Source organism: Abramis brama (assembly GCF_963993115.1).
Source record: "Abramis brama genome assembly, chromosome: 5".
Lineage (NCBI taxonomy): Eukaryota > Metazoa > Chordata > Actinopteri > Cypriniformes > Leuciscidae > Abramis > Abramis brama.
The window spans coordinates 45,812,466-45,827,090 of NC_139967.1; the positions used below are offsets into that span (position 1 = coordinate 45,812,466).

General features: G+C 37.2%; 2 protein-coding genes across 15 annotated transcripts in view; one reads left to right on the plus strand and one right to left on the minus strand.

Annotated features, from left to right (window-relative positions):
* The window catches only part of ank1a (ankyrin 1, erythrocytic a), a 79,255-nt gene extending 75,408 nt beyond the window's left edge, over positions 1 to 3,847 (plus strand). For all 14 annotated transcript variants that reach the window (XM_084113620.1, XM_084113623.1, XM_084113614.1 and 11 more), the window contains one exon: positions 2,785 to 3,847. Coding sequence is in view for 2 of the 14 variants with exons in the window: in XM_084113622.1 (XP_083969748.1) it covers positions 2,785 to 2,826 (42 nt within the window). In the remaining 12 variants the exon portion in view is untranslated. The remainder of the gene's footprint in view (positions 1 to 2,784) is intronic.
* Positions 3,848 to 8,861: 5,014 nt separating this feature from the next.
* Positions 8,862 to 14,173, minus strand: spaw (southpaw). The gene is made up of 3 exons (XM_084115949.1): positions 13,708 to 14,173; positions 10,616 to 11,448; positions 8,862 to 10,196 (listed from the first exon to the last, which is right to left on the minus strand). The coding sequence occupies exons 1-3, from the start codon at positions 13,961 to 13,963 to the stop codon at positions 10,044 to 10,046; spliced, it is 1,242 nt and encodes a 413-aa protein (XP_083972075.1). The 5' UTR covers positions 13,964 to 14,173; the 3' UTR covers positions 8,862 to 10,043.
* Positions 14,174 to 14,625: the final 452 nt, after the last annotated feature.

Here is a 14,625-nt window from a genome sequence, read left to right on the forward strand (position 1 = left end):
GATTATACCAATAACCTGCTTAGTTGCAGATAGTAAGTGTGTTTGAAAGGATCAATGTCTCTGAAAGTGAATCTCAGCTGAGTGAGCATGTAGGTATAGGCTATTATATGAGCTAGATTTTAAAATAAAGATGAAGCATTAGTATTCAGGCAGGGAAATACATATAGGCCTATTGATTTTGTATAAGGTGTGCCTTCTGTTATGCCATTTGATGTTCTACTCGGACACATTTCACCTCACTGCATTAACTCCAGAATTCCTCTGACATCTTGTCCATTTCCAACTAATATATATATATAAGTGTCCAGTCAGAAGTTGTGTGCCCTTCCTCCCTTTTAACTTCAGAATAACTCTTGATTATGTTTGTTTTTTTAATCCTGTTGGAATCTTTGCAGGATTCTATCTATTCCTATCCTATCATAATTTGGAATCCTAATGAGATCAAACCGTGTTGAAATGACATTATTTTTTATTGTTGTTGGATGTTGTGGAATATTTATCGAAATTCTATTGGTGTTGGAATAATGTCTTGCTGGGGACACCTAAAGCACTTTACAGCGGGAGCTTAAATTACTCCTTAAATTACTTAAAGGTACACTAAGTAACTTTTGGCCCTCTAGCAGTTACTGCATGCATTTTGTGGAAGAACATTGTTTTGGTTGTGCTTCGGCTCTGCGTGACTGTGCGGATGAATATGGTTATGATGCTGCTCATAAAACATTCACTATAGGCTTAAGGCCGTGTGTCCACCAAAGCGCTTTTTCATGTGGCTGGCGTATTTTTTCAATTGTTTTCAATGGGAGCGCCGCGTTTTTAAAACGGCATGAGCGTAACGAGGCGCTGAGTGTCTTTTTCACGCTGAAGCGCTGAGCGCTCGGCGTTTTTTTCCAGTTCGCCGAGAGTTGAAGAATGTTCAACATTGGGTAAAACGCAGCACTCATCACTGTCACTTTTTACCCAACCGTCCAATCACAGTGGAGGAGGGCTGGGACTAATCCCACACCGACCAACCGCCACATTCTGCTTGTACAACGTCAACAGACGACAACAACACGCATAATAACGGAACAAAATCATTTAAAACAAGAGCCAGAGAAAATACATTGCATTGTATTGACATTTTAATATAGAAGAAACAGAGAAACAAAATGTGTGTGAAATGAGATACTAGTAACACTTTCACGGATATTCCGTATCATAACAAGCTAAGTGTCGCCAAAACTCTCTCAAGCGCCCATAGCTAGGCTTTTCAGCAGAGCGCCTAGCATTTTTAGCCAGCTTTGGTGGACACACGGCCTAAGAGATTTAATCAGTTTAGATGGAAAGGATCTCAAGCTGACTCGCTGAAGACGTTACCGTAGCTTTACCCATTAATAGACACGCTACTTCCTTGAGAGTAAATTCCATGTCAGCGTTACAACAACCATAATGAAATGACCCTTCACAATAGATGATGCTTTACAATGAACTCTGTTAGAGAGCTGCAAAATATAAACACTTATAATAGGCTTACCATAGTGAATCAGGGTAAGACAAAACACCTTTTGGAAGAAGGATATATGATGTATTGACTCATTATTTAAATTGAGTTAATTTTGAACAAAACAAAGTTACATAGTGTACCTTTAATTGACATTTTTTTCATATTGGGAACATCTTTTATCCTATTATAGACTCTGAAAGATTCCTTTAAGTGTTGTAAACTACTGATGATTGGTGTCACTCAGACCTGTCAGAAAAGCATGCTGTATTTTTGTTATATTATGGATAGTTTAAATAATCTTATAGTTGTCCAGTTGGAAAACCCAACTGAATTCAACTTAAGATCATTTATGGCCATTATCTGATCTAGACGGTTTGATCAGATGAACAGATTTGGTTTTGGCCTGGTAAGAGCTGGTAAAGCACATTCACTGCAAAACATATTTGCTTCCTCAGCATTTTTGTCTTGTTTTACAATACAAATATCTAAACCTTCTTAAATCAAGACATGTTTACTTGAGTTGCTAAATGACATAAGATATGAAAAATGTATCAAAATGAATTAATATCTGCCAACGGGGTCAGAAAAGGGAAAACATGTTTTTGTTTTTTTTTACCACATTGGGATATATTTTTTTCTTAATTTAGACAAAATTTTCAGCAAACAAGACTTAGGGCCAGATTTATTAAAGAGGGCAAATTAGCATGAGAGCATATATAACCAAAAATTAACCATATAACCAAAAAAAGCGCAGATGTGAGTGTAAAGTTCTGCGTGTGATCTAATGACGACACACAAATTAAAGAACACAGACTCAGCCGGATCATTTCCATAATGACCAACACAATCTACCAAGAGCAGCGCAATTTAGCGACTGGTTTAAGAGATAAATAATGGCGCAAACACCAGTACATTGACAAGCGCAAACCTTAGTAAATCACCTTGCATGATTCATTTAAATATTCTCCTCCCATAAATTTTGAGTCTGAAAGGGAAACTCCTACAAATGCATATGCAATCAGGTCAAACGCAAAAATAATAGTTTTTAACGCCTTTTAGTAAATCTTGGCCCTTAATACCTTATGTTACTGAGCACGTCAAGTAAAAGCATCTTGATTTAAGAAGGTTTAGATATTTGTACTGGATAAAATATGAAAATATGAGTATGAAATTTGTTTTGTTTTTTGCGGTGTTGCACCACTCTCCAAAACATACACTGACCATGTCTTTAATCTCAATGCAAATGTAATGATTCTTTTCAGATTGCAGCATCGTAACCTTCCTTTCTATTTTTCCAATAGGACTTGACACCTAGACCCAAACCATCCTTCACTGACACATGATGGGCGTCAAATGAAGAAGAAAACCGAAGTAGAGCGCTGGCGATAGGCGATGGATATCGATGGAGATTTTAGGATTTTTTTTAACAAGCAAAACCAACACTAGAGGCTAGAGGCATGATTTCTTATAAAATGAAACCAAACAATGAAAAAAAGCAAGCATTTGAGAAGTGCTTCCTGTAATCTCAATATCAGCATGTGAAAGTGCTGTCGCATGGCCTGCCTTTACATACAGCACTGACTGCAAGCAATTATGAGGTGAGAAAATATTGTCGTACCGCAAGGGCTGTAAAATGGTGAGGGGAAGGACTTTGGCCAACTGGAAGCATACGCTTGAGATCGGGGTTTTTGGGGGCACGTGGGACACAAAAGCTAGTTTTAGTCCAATCCAGCAAGAGTTTCCTGAAATTTAGTCTTCCAGAACACACTAGTACTCAGATGATTTCCCACCAGGAGGAGTCTGACCCTCTTGTACTGGTATTATATTCATAATATGCACTCAAATATGATGTGAATGTACTCTCTCTCTCTCTGTGTGCGTGTGTTCTTCTTCACAGCCAAAAAAAAGTGAACAATCTATGCGATGATTATGCTGCTGTCTCAATACTTGCTCCTGAAGTCTTGTTCAGTCCAATAGTACGTGTCTTGTGTATTGTAAAGGTATAATTGTGTAGCAAATGAGCTGTGAACTCCTGTGTTGCCTGAGATATGCTAGGCTCAAGGGTTACAATTTGTGCAGTTTAAATGTGTTTCAGTGGGATACAGTACATTGGACATTCTTTGAAATCACTGTGGGGATCTATATGTGCACGTTTGCAGATTATTTTCATGCATTCCTCTGTGTCATATGAACCCTGAGCTTCCATTTAATAACTTGATATGCACAGAGGAGCATAAAAGCATTATATTAACATTCACATTATCCGCCATAAACATTTGCTTTATTTCAAATAATCACTAGTAAGATTTCATTGTGTATCTTTGTGGACAAACAAAAAGCAATAAAATTATTTTTTTTCTTGTTTATTAGTTTAATCCGAATAGTTATAATGTCTAACCTTTCAGTGAAGTAAAATTAGCATTCCTTGTTTAGGAAAAAAAACAAAAAATGTTTGGTAACACTTTACAATAAGTTTATAGTTCACTATATTGGTTATCAATGAAAACTACTTCTAAAGCATTTATTAATCTTAGTTAATGTTCATTTCAACTATTACTAATACATTATTATCATCAAAACTCAATATTATTTAATGGGTCATGAGCTAACAATGAACAGCTGTATTTTATTAACGTTAACAGATTAATAAACTGTTAAAATTATTAATAGGAGCTTTTTGTAAAGTGTTAGCAGATGTGTAATTGATGCCTTCTCACTATTAGAAAGTCCTACATGTCGAAAAATCTTAAGGAAGAAAACTAGAACAGATTGAAACCATTTCAATATATTTGATGACATTAAACAATAACTTTGGCAGCCCAAAAATCAATATCATTTTCCCCTAGACATGTCACAGTTATTGGCATGCCATATTGGTTTCCATTCAGTATTTCCTCAATCCTTGCTAGACTCTTATACAATATTTGATCAGTGATATCCCATATCCATCTATAACTTCATAAATAGTGTCATCAGCGTAGTGCAGTATGTGTGTACTGTACACACACACACAACTGAAGTACTGACACACTAAAGTATACTCTGGCTTTACTCTAAAGATTTGTCATGTTTCCATGAGCCACACACATTTTGTCACCTCTAAAAAACCTTTTCATTGTTTTTAATTTTGCTCCCTATGCTGAATGAGGCTGTTTGGCTTATATTGATGTGTACCCACCTAACAAAAATACATTCTTAGAATGTTTCACGAACATTTCCATTAAGTTATGAAAACATTGTTTCGGAATTTTCTCAGAACGTTCATAACATCTAGTTTTTTTAAATCTTTTAAAAATGTTTTTTATTGGTTATGGGAATGTTTGGTAACACTTTAATTTAAGGTGACATAGTTACACATTACTACATGTATTTACTATATTAATAACAGCAAATTATGCATAATTACAAGTAGCCCCAAACCAAACCCTAACTGTAACTCTATAGTAAGTACATGTAGTTAATTATTATTACTCACTCAGTAGTATAAGTACATTGTAACTACGTCACCTTAAAATAAAGTGTAACCGGATGTTTTATGGGAACATTACTTCTGAGTGTTCTCTGAACCATCTTAACATTCAGCTAAAATGTTCCAGAAAAATGTTCCATGAATGATGTATAAATAATATTTATATATATATATATATATACACTATACTGCCAAAACTATTGGGACACCCCTCCAAATCATTGAATTCAGGTGTTCCTATCACTTCCATGGCCACAGTTGTATAAAATCAAGCACTTGGAATGCAATCACAAACTGGCTTATCCACCTGACGCGCTATTGGCGGGTTTAATCCAATCCATTTCCTTGTAACCTCTCGACGATGCCCAATGGCTTCTTTAGTTTAGCAAACAAATCACTCGAGTGGGTGTAAACACCACTCGCTTTCATGTTTTATTTTGGACAACCTGCAAAAATCGCTGGATGCCATCGCTGCTTCTGCAAACCGCTGATCAATGCTCCAAACCAACACGTTTGTTGACACGTTTCCTGCCTGGAGTTTTCGCTGCAAAGTACGTCACCCGGATCGTTGGTCTGATTGGTTGAAGAACTATCCAATTGCGTACAGAGTCATTTGAACTATTCCGGTTGATCACGCCAGTCGAAAATACAGACCAGACTCCCCAGAATAAATGTTCAATCTTAAAAGATTGAGTTTGGTCTAGTGATAGGGTGCCACCGTGATAGTCCATCCATGAAGAGTCTGGGTTTGGCGGTTGCCAGGAGAACGGTACTTGTCTGACTGCATTGTGCCAAGTGTAAACTTTAGTGGAGGGGGGATTGTGGCGTGGGGTTGTTTTTCAGGAGTTGGGCTCGGCCAGTTCCAGTGAAAGGAACTCGTAATGCTTCAATACCAAGACATTTTGGACAATTTCATGCTCCCAACTTTCAGGAGACAGTTTGGGGATGTTCAGTGCACAAAGCAGGTCCATAAAGACATGGATGAGCAAGTTTGGTGTGGAGGACTTGACTTTCTTGACCTCAACCCGACAGAACACCTCTGGGATGAATTAGAGCGGAGACTGCGAGCCAGGGCAAATGCACTTCTAATAACACTAATAAACACACTCCTAAACCTTGTGGAAAGCCTTCAGAAGAGATGAAGCTGTTATAGCTGCAGAGAGTGGGCCAACTCCACATTAAACCCTACGGATTAAGAATGGGATGTCATTAAAGTTCATGTGCATGTAAAGGCCGACCTCCCAAAACTTTTGGCAATATAGTGTGTGTATATGTATATATCTTTTTCCTCATTATTATTGCATAATATTTTTACCAAAAGTCCCTTTGGTAAGAAAAGTAAATAGAATTTTTTTTTTTTTTTTTTTTAATCTACGTGAAAATTAATGGCAATTAGATGGCATTCACAATTGTTCTTTGGGTGCCAATTATTGGTAAAATATTCAATAATAATAATAATATGCAATTCTTTTTAAACAACTTTACTGAAAGGTTAGATTTTTCCTCATCTTTTTAGCATAACAAACAACATTGATTATTAGTATATTTTTCATTGCCTTTTTGTTCACCATTACAGGTGATGCCAATAATCATGGCGTGCACTATATATTGTTTTTAAGGAAAACCACACAGTCTGTATTTTTGTCACTAATAATAAGATTAGATGCCTAATAATTTTATAGGCACATGCAACTCTTAAGCTTGATGAAGACACGCAGCCACTGAACACTGTGATCAGACTGTCCTACAGCAGAACAGATCTGACTTCATACACACACACACACACACACACACACACACACTGAACTATAATGTGGATTATCTGGATTTGCACTTAAGTTACTCTTCTCCAGCAATTCAACCACTCGTCTCTTTCTTCAGGAGGTTTTTTGCAGCAACTGCCAGTCAGTCCAGTTGTAGACTGTATTGATGCTCATCTCGTCACTATATCTTATTATGCAAACAGCGATTGGTTGGCCATCATCTCGACTGTCCTGATCATCAGATCCAACATCTGACAAATCAACTATAGTCCTTATATGTTAGTATTAATGCAGCAAACCAGTTCAAGGCTTTCATTTATATTGACTTTATATTGAATTAGCAAAGACTCGTGACTGCATGGCCTCCATGCAAACTATCTCATTTCATTTTATGTTCATCTGAGTACAGCAGATACTTGATCCTGAAATATCCTGTGATGAAAAAACAACGGAAGCTAAATTTTCAGGCGTTTCAGATGTGTGCAAATAAAAATAAGATTCTGTTAATATCATAAAAGCACAATACCAAATATAGGCCATTTATTGTAGCATTGTGTGTAATGCCTTAGCATTGTTATTCCATCTTTGTTATCCCTTGTTCAAGTCACATGAATAACACTAGATTGAAATTTTAAAGTGTCACTTCTAATTTTTACAGTCTCGAATTATTAAAGGAATCATTTAATATAAGGATCCACTCATAAAAGAAACTATAAATGCATGTCTTCCATAAAAAAAAAGTAATATTTTTTTATTATTCGTCCATTTTACAGATGGATTATTAAAGGATTTATTTTTTATTTTATTTTTATGTTGCTTGGACATAAAATGCACAGACTCGCTGCATGGTAAAATAACTTCCCAACCATGCAGTAAAAGTCTAGATGTCAACGAGATCTTTGTTCATACTCTATGTGCTTGTGTTTCCCCATAAATTCCCATTTATATGCTTTGGGTTTTTCAGCCAACTTGACTAGAGTTTCTAGGTAATAAAACAAATCCAGCCAGTGTGCTGGCCTTTAGTGGATCCTCCTCCCTCCCTCGAGTCCCTCATGAACGAACCCAAAGCGCACAGATCAGACGGGCCGGTCCGTTCCAGTATGGCAGCAAGGATTCGCCAGATTAGAAATGCAGTTTGATGTCCAAGCAATGGTTTGAAACAACCTCTTGCAAAAAATGTGAACTGCTGCAAAAAGAGAGAATATTTATACTCCTATTTACTACAGAATGATTTGAAATCAATATAAACGCAATAGCATATTACTTATGAAAAGGAATGCAAAATGCACACTTGCACAGAAAAGATGTTTTTAATACATCTTTTAATACATATATATATAATTATATTTAATTAGAATGCTTTGCACTTGCAAATGGGAATTTATGACCTGCTATTTGGGAATATGGGAATACTTTAATGTCATGGATGTACTTATAGCATCTTAGCAAACAAGACTTCAGGGGGTTGCCTGTGGGAATATAGAAGCATTGTGCTTCGTTCATTTTATTTATGTATTTATTTTTATTGCTACTATAGGTCTTTGAATCAGACAAGGTTTTAAATGTCTATATAAATATATAGAAATATTCAACCCTGTACACCAGCTGAAGATACATTTACAGAATTAATAAAGAAATAAAAACTGGTGCTGTGTGATCATCCTTTTCTTTTCTTTTTTTTACTTACTGTCCTCTTGTACAATAGTTATTGCATTAAATGAAGAAAACTAGAGTATTAACCTTGGCTAAAAGCTTACTGAGATTTTTCTGACCAAATTTTGGCAAAAAAAAAACAAAAAAACTGAATCTTGTCTTAAAAAATGTTTTTTTTAGACTCTTTATCATTTTTTGTATATATATTTTTTTATAATTTCTAGGTATCTGTAGTTATTATGTTTAATATGTGAACTGAAATCAGTTATGTACCATTGTGTTTGTTTTACTTTATATCGTTCTTGTGCCCCTGATTACTTTGAAACCTATTGATTAGAGGATAAAAATCAATGAAACCTCACAATGCATATTAAAATAGTATAATGTAATGCCAAATGCTTGACTTCCCTTGGTTGTGATTAAATATATAATCCCGAAGCCCTTTTAAGTGAAGCCCTTTGACAGTCCTAGTAAGCATGTTAACAGACTCACGCCTAACGTCAGCTTTATTGTTCCGCAAGTTTTCAGACCACCCAACTCTCATGATGACGTCTACACACACCGTGACGATCCAGACACCTCTACACACCACCCGTCCTTCACATACTTTTGCTTCTCAACACCTTTTAGTGCACTTATTCTCCCAGCCCCCATCCTGCGAGGGTTTGGAGTGCTTCCATTAGACAAAAGGACCCAAACAATGTTTGTGTATAATTTCTATAAAACTTTATCAAGCCTGCTGATAAGATGGTAAAAAACACATTTCACATCACATTTTTCTTAAACGTAAAACACCCGTATGTACATGAAGTAAAAATATACACTCACTTAAAAAATTCAAAATATTTACAAGTGTTTCTTTTAAATATTAAATATTTCCGTACTTTTGACAGCATTTCAGCGGTTCTCATTTGAAATTCTCCAAAAACATGTGCTTTAGTTCAGGAACAGAATTATGGAATGTTTTCGTTCACTCTTAGGAAAAAAGTTCCATTGGAGTTCTATATAGAACTCTAGGGTTCCGGACAGACAAAAATGTTCTATATAAGGAGAAATGTCGACCTTTTGCATACTTTCATGTTTAACAGGTTATTTACATTTTTGTAGTCATAAAGTATGTTTATGAGCTATTTACTTAATACATTTTGTTAAATGTATTAAAACAAAATTAATTAATTGAAAATAAATCCATGTAATGATCCGATGATGTAAACCCCTTTTTAGGTCCTATAGAACCTTTTTTGTAAGAGTGTATATATGTGACCCTGGATCACAAAACCAGTCACATGTCTCACGGGTATATTTGTGGCAATAGCCAACAATACATTGTATGGGTCAAAATTATCGATTTTTCTTTTATGCCAAAAATCATTAGGATATTAAGTAAAGATCATGTTCCATGAAGATATTTTGTAAATATCCTATCGTAAATATATAAAACATTTATTTTTGTGAGTGAATGCAGCACAATCGCCAACATAAATGAACAACTTTAAAGATGATTTTCTCAATGTTTCGATTTTTTTGAACCCTCAGATTCCTGAATTTCAAATAGTTGTATCTCATGGGTATTTCAAAGAATTGACCCATGTGACTGGTTTTGTGGTCCAGGGTCACATATTATGAATATTTTACATGATCAGCCCACTGAAAGTGCATCATCAGTCTTCAGTCTTCAGTGACAGCCGCACTCCTCCACGATCATGTCCTCGTGATGCCGCATGACCACACCGTCTCCTTCATAGTACAGCATGGAGAGCGAGCTGAGGCGCGTGGGCACGCAGGACGGGCAGCTCACGCGCTCCGGCTGGAAAAGCTTCAGCAAGCTCTGGAGAGAGAGAATGCAGAACGTGAGTTATAACCCAATCACTGTCCCTTATAAAGCTTTTCATTCCAGAGCGTTTGACGTGTTGTTGGAACGGGTCATATTTCACCCCACAAACAATTCCATTAAGATATGTTATGTCTTTCATCACAGAATTGATTCTTTACTTGATAGTTTACCAAAACCATAGTAGAGAAAATCATCCTGTAAGCATGTTTCTATTAAAATCAGCATAAAATTACAGGCATTACAACAAATACTACTATGATGAATTATTTACTTTACTATTTAGATCATTTTCTTTTTTTCCTTTTTTTATTTCAGAAAACTTGTTGGCTACTTTTGCTAATTTTTTTCCTTCTGAATCTGATTTTGTCGTTAAATGCCACTGACATTGACCTGACCACTGTTCAGTATCTCACCTGCATATATGCGTGGTTGGTTGGGTTGAAAGACTCATCCAGTGGACTTGGACATTGGCCTTCACATCGGTATGCGTTATAGCGCTTCGGGTGCACGATCCACTCATCCCATCCAATTTGATCGAAATCCACCCACATATCGACTCGCCGGCAAAGATCTCCTTGATGTTGCTCTATTCCCGTCGCGTTTCTGTCGTCCGTCTGGATGCGCATCCTCTCGACCCGGTTCCTCTTGTGTCGACGGCCTTGAGCTGCGTCTGGAGCCCGGCTCAGGATGACATGTTTGGAGTGAGCGACTGTGTTCATCAAGCTGGAGGCCCGTTGGCCACTGTGGGAAAACTTGTTTTTGTAGAAAACTACAATCATAACTCGTTCTGCTGTGGGATGCTGAATTTTTCGCCGCCAACTCTTCGTAACCGGTTCAATTAAGCCTTCGCCGCTTCCAGTGTCCTCACTCTTTGTAACCGGCTCTCTTAAGTCTTCACCGCTTCCAGTGTCCTCTCCATCGTCTGGTGTCGGGATGTTCTCGGGAGTCTCCGTTCCCTGACTCAGCCAGTGTTGGAGCAGCTCTGTGACGTTGAAAACCCTCCAGGTTGATGCTGGAGAGCCGGGCACCGACTTGATGCTGCCCAGAAAAAGTCTCTTAGTGCGACAAAACACAGAGTCTGACTCGCAGTCCCGTTTACGCGAGTGGAAGATGTCCACCATGACGCGTCTGGATGCAGAAAACGCTGGGAGGCGGATGCGGAGCTCCGAAAGATGAATGTCGTCACTCGCTGAGAGGGAAGACATGTCAAAAGTGACGCTCCATCGCTCACCAGTTTGATGACAGTCTGGAAAATAAAGAAAATGTTCGTGTCACCTCTTGCAATTACTAGTGAATAGATAGAAAAGAAAATAAGACACACGATTAATAAGCTATAGTAGGTACATATTAAGTCAAAAATACAATATTAACATTAAATTATAGAAGAATCAGTTTCACTTTATTTCAATGGTCCACTTTAGAAATAACTGCTACCTTTGCAACTACATGTCAACTAACTCTCGTTAGAGTATTATAGGCTACTGTAGTAGACTGTTAACAACTTGCAAAGTTAGCTACCTATCGTCAGTATAATGTCTGTTGAGGAGCATCAAATTAAAGAGTTAGCAGATATTAGGCACAGTCTAGTAATACTCTACTGAGAGTTAGTTGACATGTAGTTGCAAAGTTACTTGTAGTTAATAGAATGTCTAAAGTGGACCATTCGAAATAAAGTGTTGCCAAATTATCTTCCCTTTTCCCAATAACAAATTTAAGATCCATAATATTTGAGGTTGTGTTGTATGGCCATTATATTGTTAAGAGTTTCTCCTTAAAATGTAAAAGGGTTTCATTTTGGTGTTCATAACAAGCATAGGATTCTTGCAGCGTCTCAGTTTAAGTTGTAACACTGAAATAGATCGGAACGCGACGCAACTTCTAGAACGCGTCATACGTGAACGCGCCCTAAAGTCAGGGTGAAGTAATTTTTAAAAATAAAAAAATAGAATAAATTATATTATGTACATTATAAGCAAACGAAGCCTAAATGTAGAATGTCTAAATAACCACGCACATATTACTACCATTTCTCAACAGCGTTATTCATAATTATTTTACGCTTCACATTATTTTCGGTGATTAGGCCTATTTAAAAAAATAAACTTTAAATTGGGTATAATGAAGTGGTTGGACTGTTTTCAACAGGTTTCGTGAGATCCCCTCAGGTTCTGTCAGAGCCAAATGTCAGCGCTGTCAGGATGGAGGAGCTGCTTGACAGGAGATGTGTATTGAACCTCGCGCTAACAGACGTCTGAAGAGCTAATACACACACCCGTGTACATAAAACAGCCAGCTCTTTAAAGTCGAATAAGCATTGTGACACTACTGAGTTGTAAAATCTGAGGGTCAGATAGCAGATAATGAGCCCACAAGTTCCCCAGATGCGGGACTTTAGGCTACTCTTCTTTCAAACGCGTTGAATATACATCCATCAAAACTTTATCAACGTGTTGTTAACACGAAAAAAATGTCTTGCTAAAATGTTATCCAGTAGTCAAATTGTTGCCAAATTGCACCAAAAAAAGCATTTAAATAAAAAGGCATTTTATATTGTATAGTTATGTGCTGCATCTATGTAGCTTAGCCTACTTATTATAGTTAATACAATTACTGGGTATATGTATTAATATAGGTATTAATACTCGGTATTAATGCAGAACCTACCCCTAAACTTAACCTTAACTCATGACCTTTTATTATACCCAGCACTTTCTTAGTTAAGACGCATAGGCCTACACTTACAAATGCACATACTATAAAATAAAGTGCAACCTACTTTGATATAAACTATGGTCCTGATGGAGAATGATTAGTCATGTACCATTAGCATGGCTTTTTAAGGTATAGCCTATTTCCAAGAGTATATGGTCCAACCATTAAACATGCCACATGGATTGTGGTACCATTTTGGTTGGTGGTAACACTTTATTTTACTGTGTCCTTGTTACACATGTAACATGTAGTTACAGTAGTAATAACTATAAATTATGCATAAGTATATGCAACTAACCTTAAACCAAACCCCAATCCGGTTACACTTTATTTTAAGGTGTCATTGTTACAGTGTAATTATTTAAGTACTGAGTAATATTAAGCAACTATATGTACTTACTATAGGGTTAGGGTAGGATTTGGATTTGGTTGAGGGTTAGTTGCATGTAATTATGTATAATTTACAGTTGTTACAATGGTAAGCATGTAACATATATGTAACAAGGACACTGTAAAATAAAGTGTTACCAAATAAAGTGTAGGCCTAACCATTTATTTTACAGTGCTGTTCCCCATGTACATATTATGATAGTAGGCTAATTAAAATAACTGGGTCACTAACCCTGAACCTCCCCTAAACCTTAACCAGTGTAGTTACCTTATATTACCAGTACACTGTAAGTGCACATACTGTAAAAAAGAAAGAGAAGGAAGAAGAAAAAAAGTGCAACTGATTTGTAAGTGCAACTTATTCTAAATAAGTAAAGAAGGTTAAAGCAAGTGCATGTTTTACCTTGAGCGATCAAGCTGAGGATGAAGTCAGCCTGCTGGACAGTGGTGTTGTGGACACTGGCTGGAGAAGGGCTCTTGCTCCCGCTGAAGTCTCTGTATAACTGCATCATGTACAGCGGGTACCTCGGGTACATCTGGAGACTGTAGTCAGAGTATGACCCTGCGAAAGCTCTGTGATGTCCTCTCTGACTATCGATCTGGACGCAGTCAACGTGTATCAGAGAAACCACCAAAGTGGCGAACAATAAGACTGGCATTGCGAATCAATGAAGTTTTCAGCTGCGACTCTGTCTCTGCGCGCCTGCGGTCCGAGTGATCGGGGTGTCCAGGCTTCGGACAGCGCTTTTAAAGCGCACAGCTGGCCCCTGATGACCCCTGTCATCCTGTAGTGTCCAGGAATCCCTGTGATCCATGAGGCACATCAGAGGAGAGCAGAGCTGTCAAGTTCACTGCTTCTGGAAACTGTGCAGGCTTTAAATGCGCGAGGCGTGAGAGTCTCGCGCTCGAATGTGCACGCGACATCCTTTGATTCCGGCCCACCCAAAGCTGAAGCGCCGCGTTTATTCAACATTTGTTTTTATATGAATGCAACAGGCAACATTCAATTACGAATGCTTATTTTAAGGCCATTGCAATATGATTTTACAGTAAATTTGGTATTTATTTATATTTTAAATATGATTCGTCAGGAATTGTGTTACTGGGACACATGAATAGACTTTTGTCGTCTGTAGTTCATTATATTTGAGTGAATTTCTCTGACATCACATATGTCAAAGTTTTAACACTGGATGTCCTGTAAAAAGCACATATAGGGCTTTCCACAGATACCAAATGTTTGGAGGTTTCACCATGACAACAACTTCTCCTTGGTCTTTAAAAATGACTGAAATTAATTTAGTGATCAAATTTTCTCTTA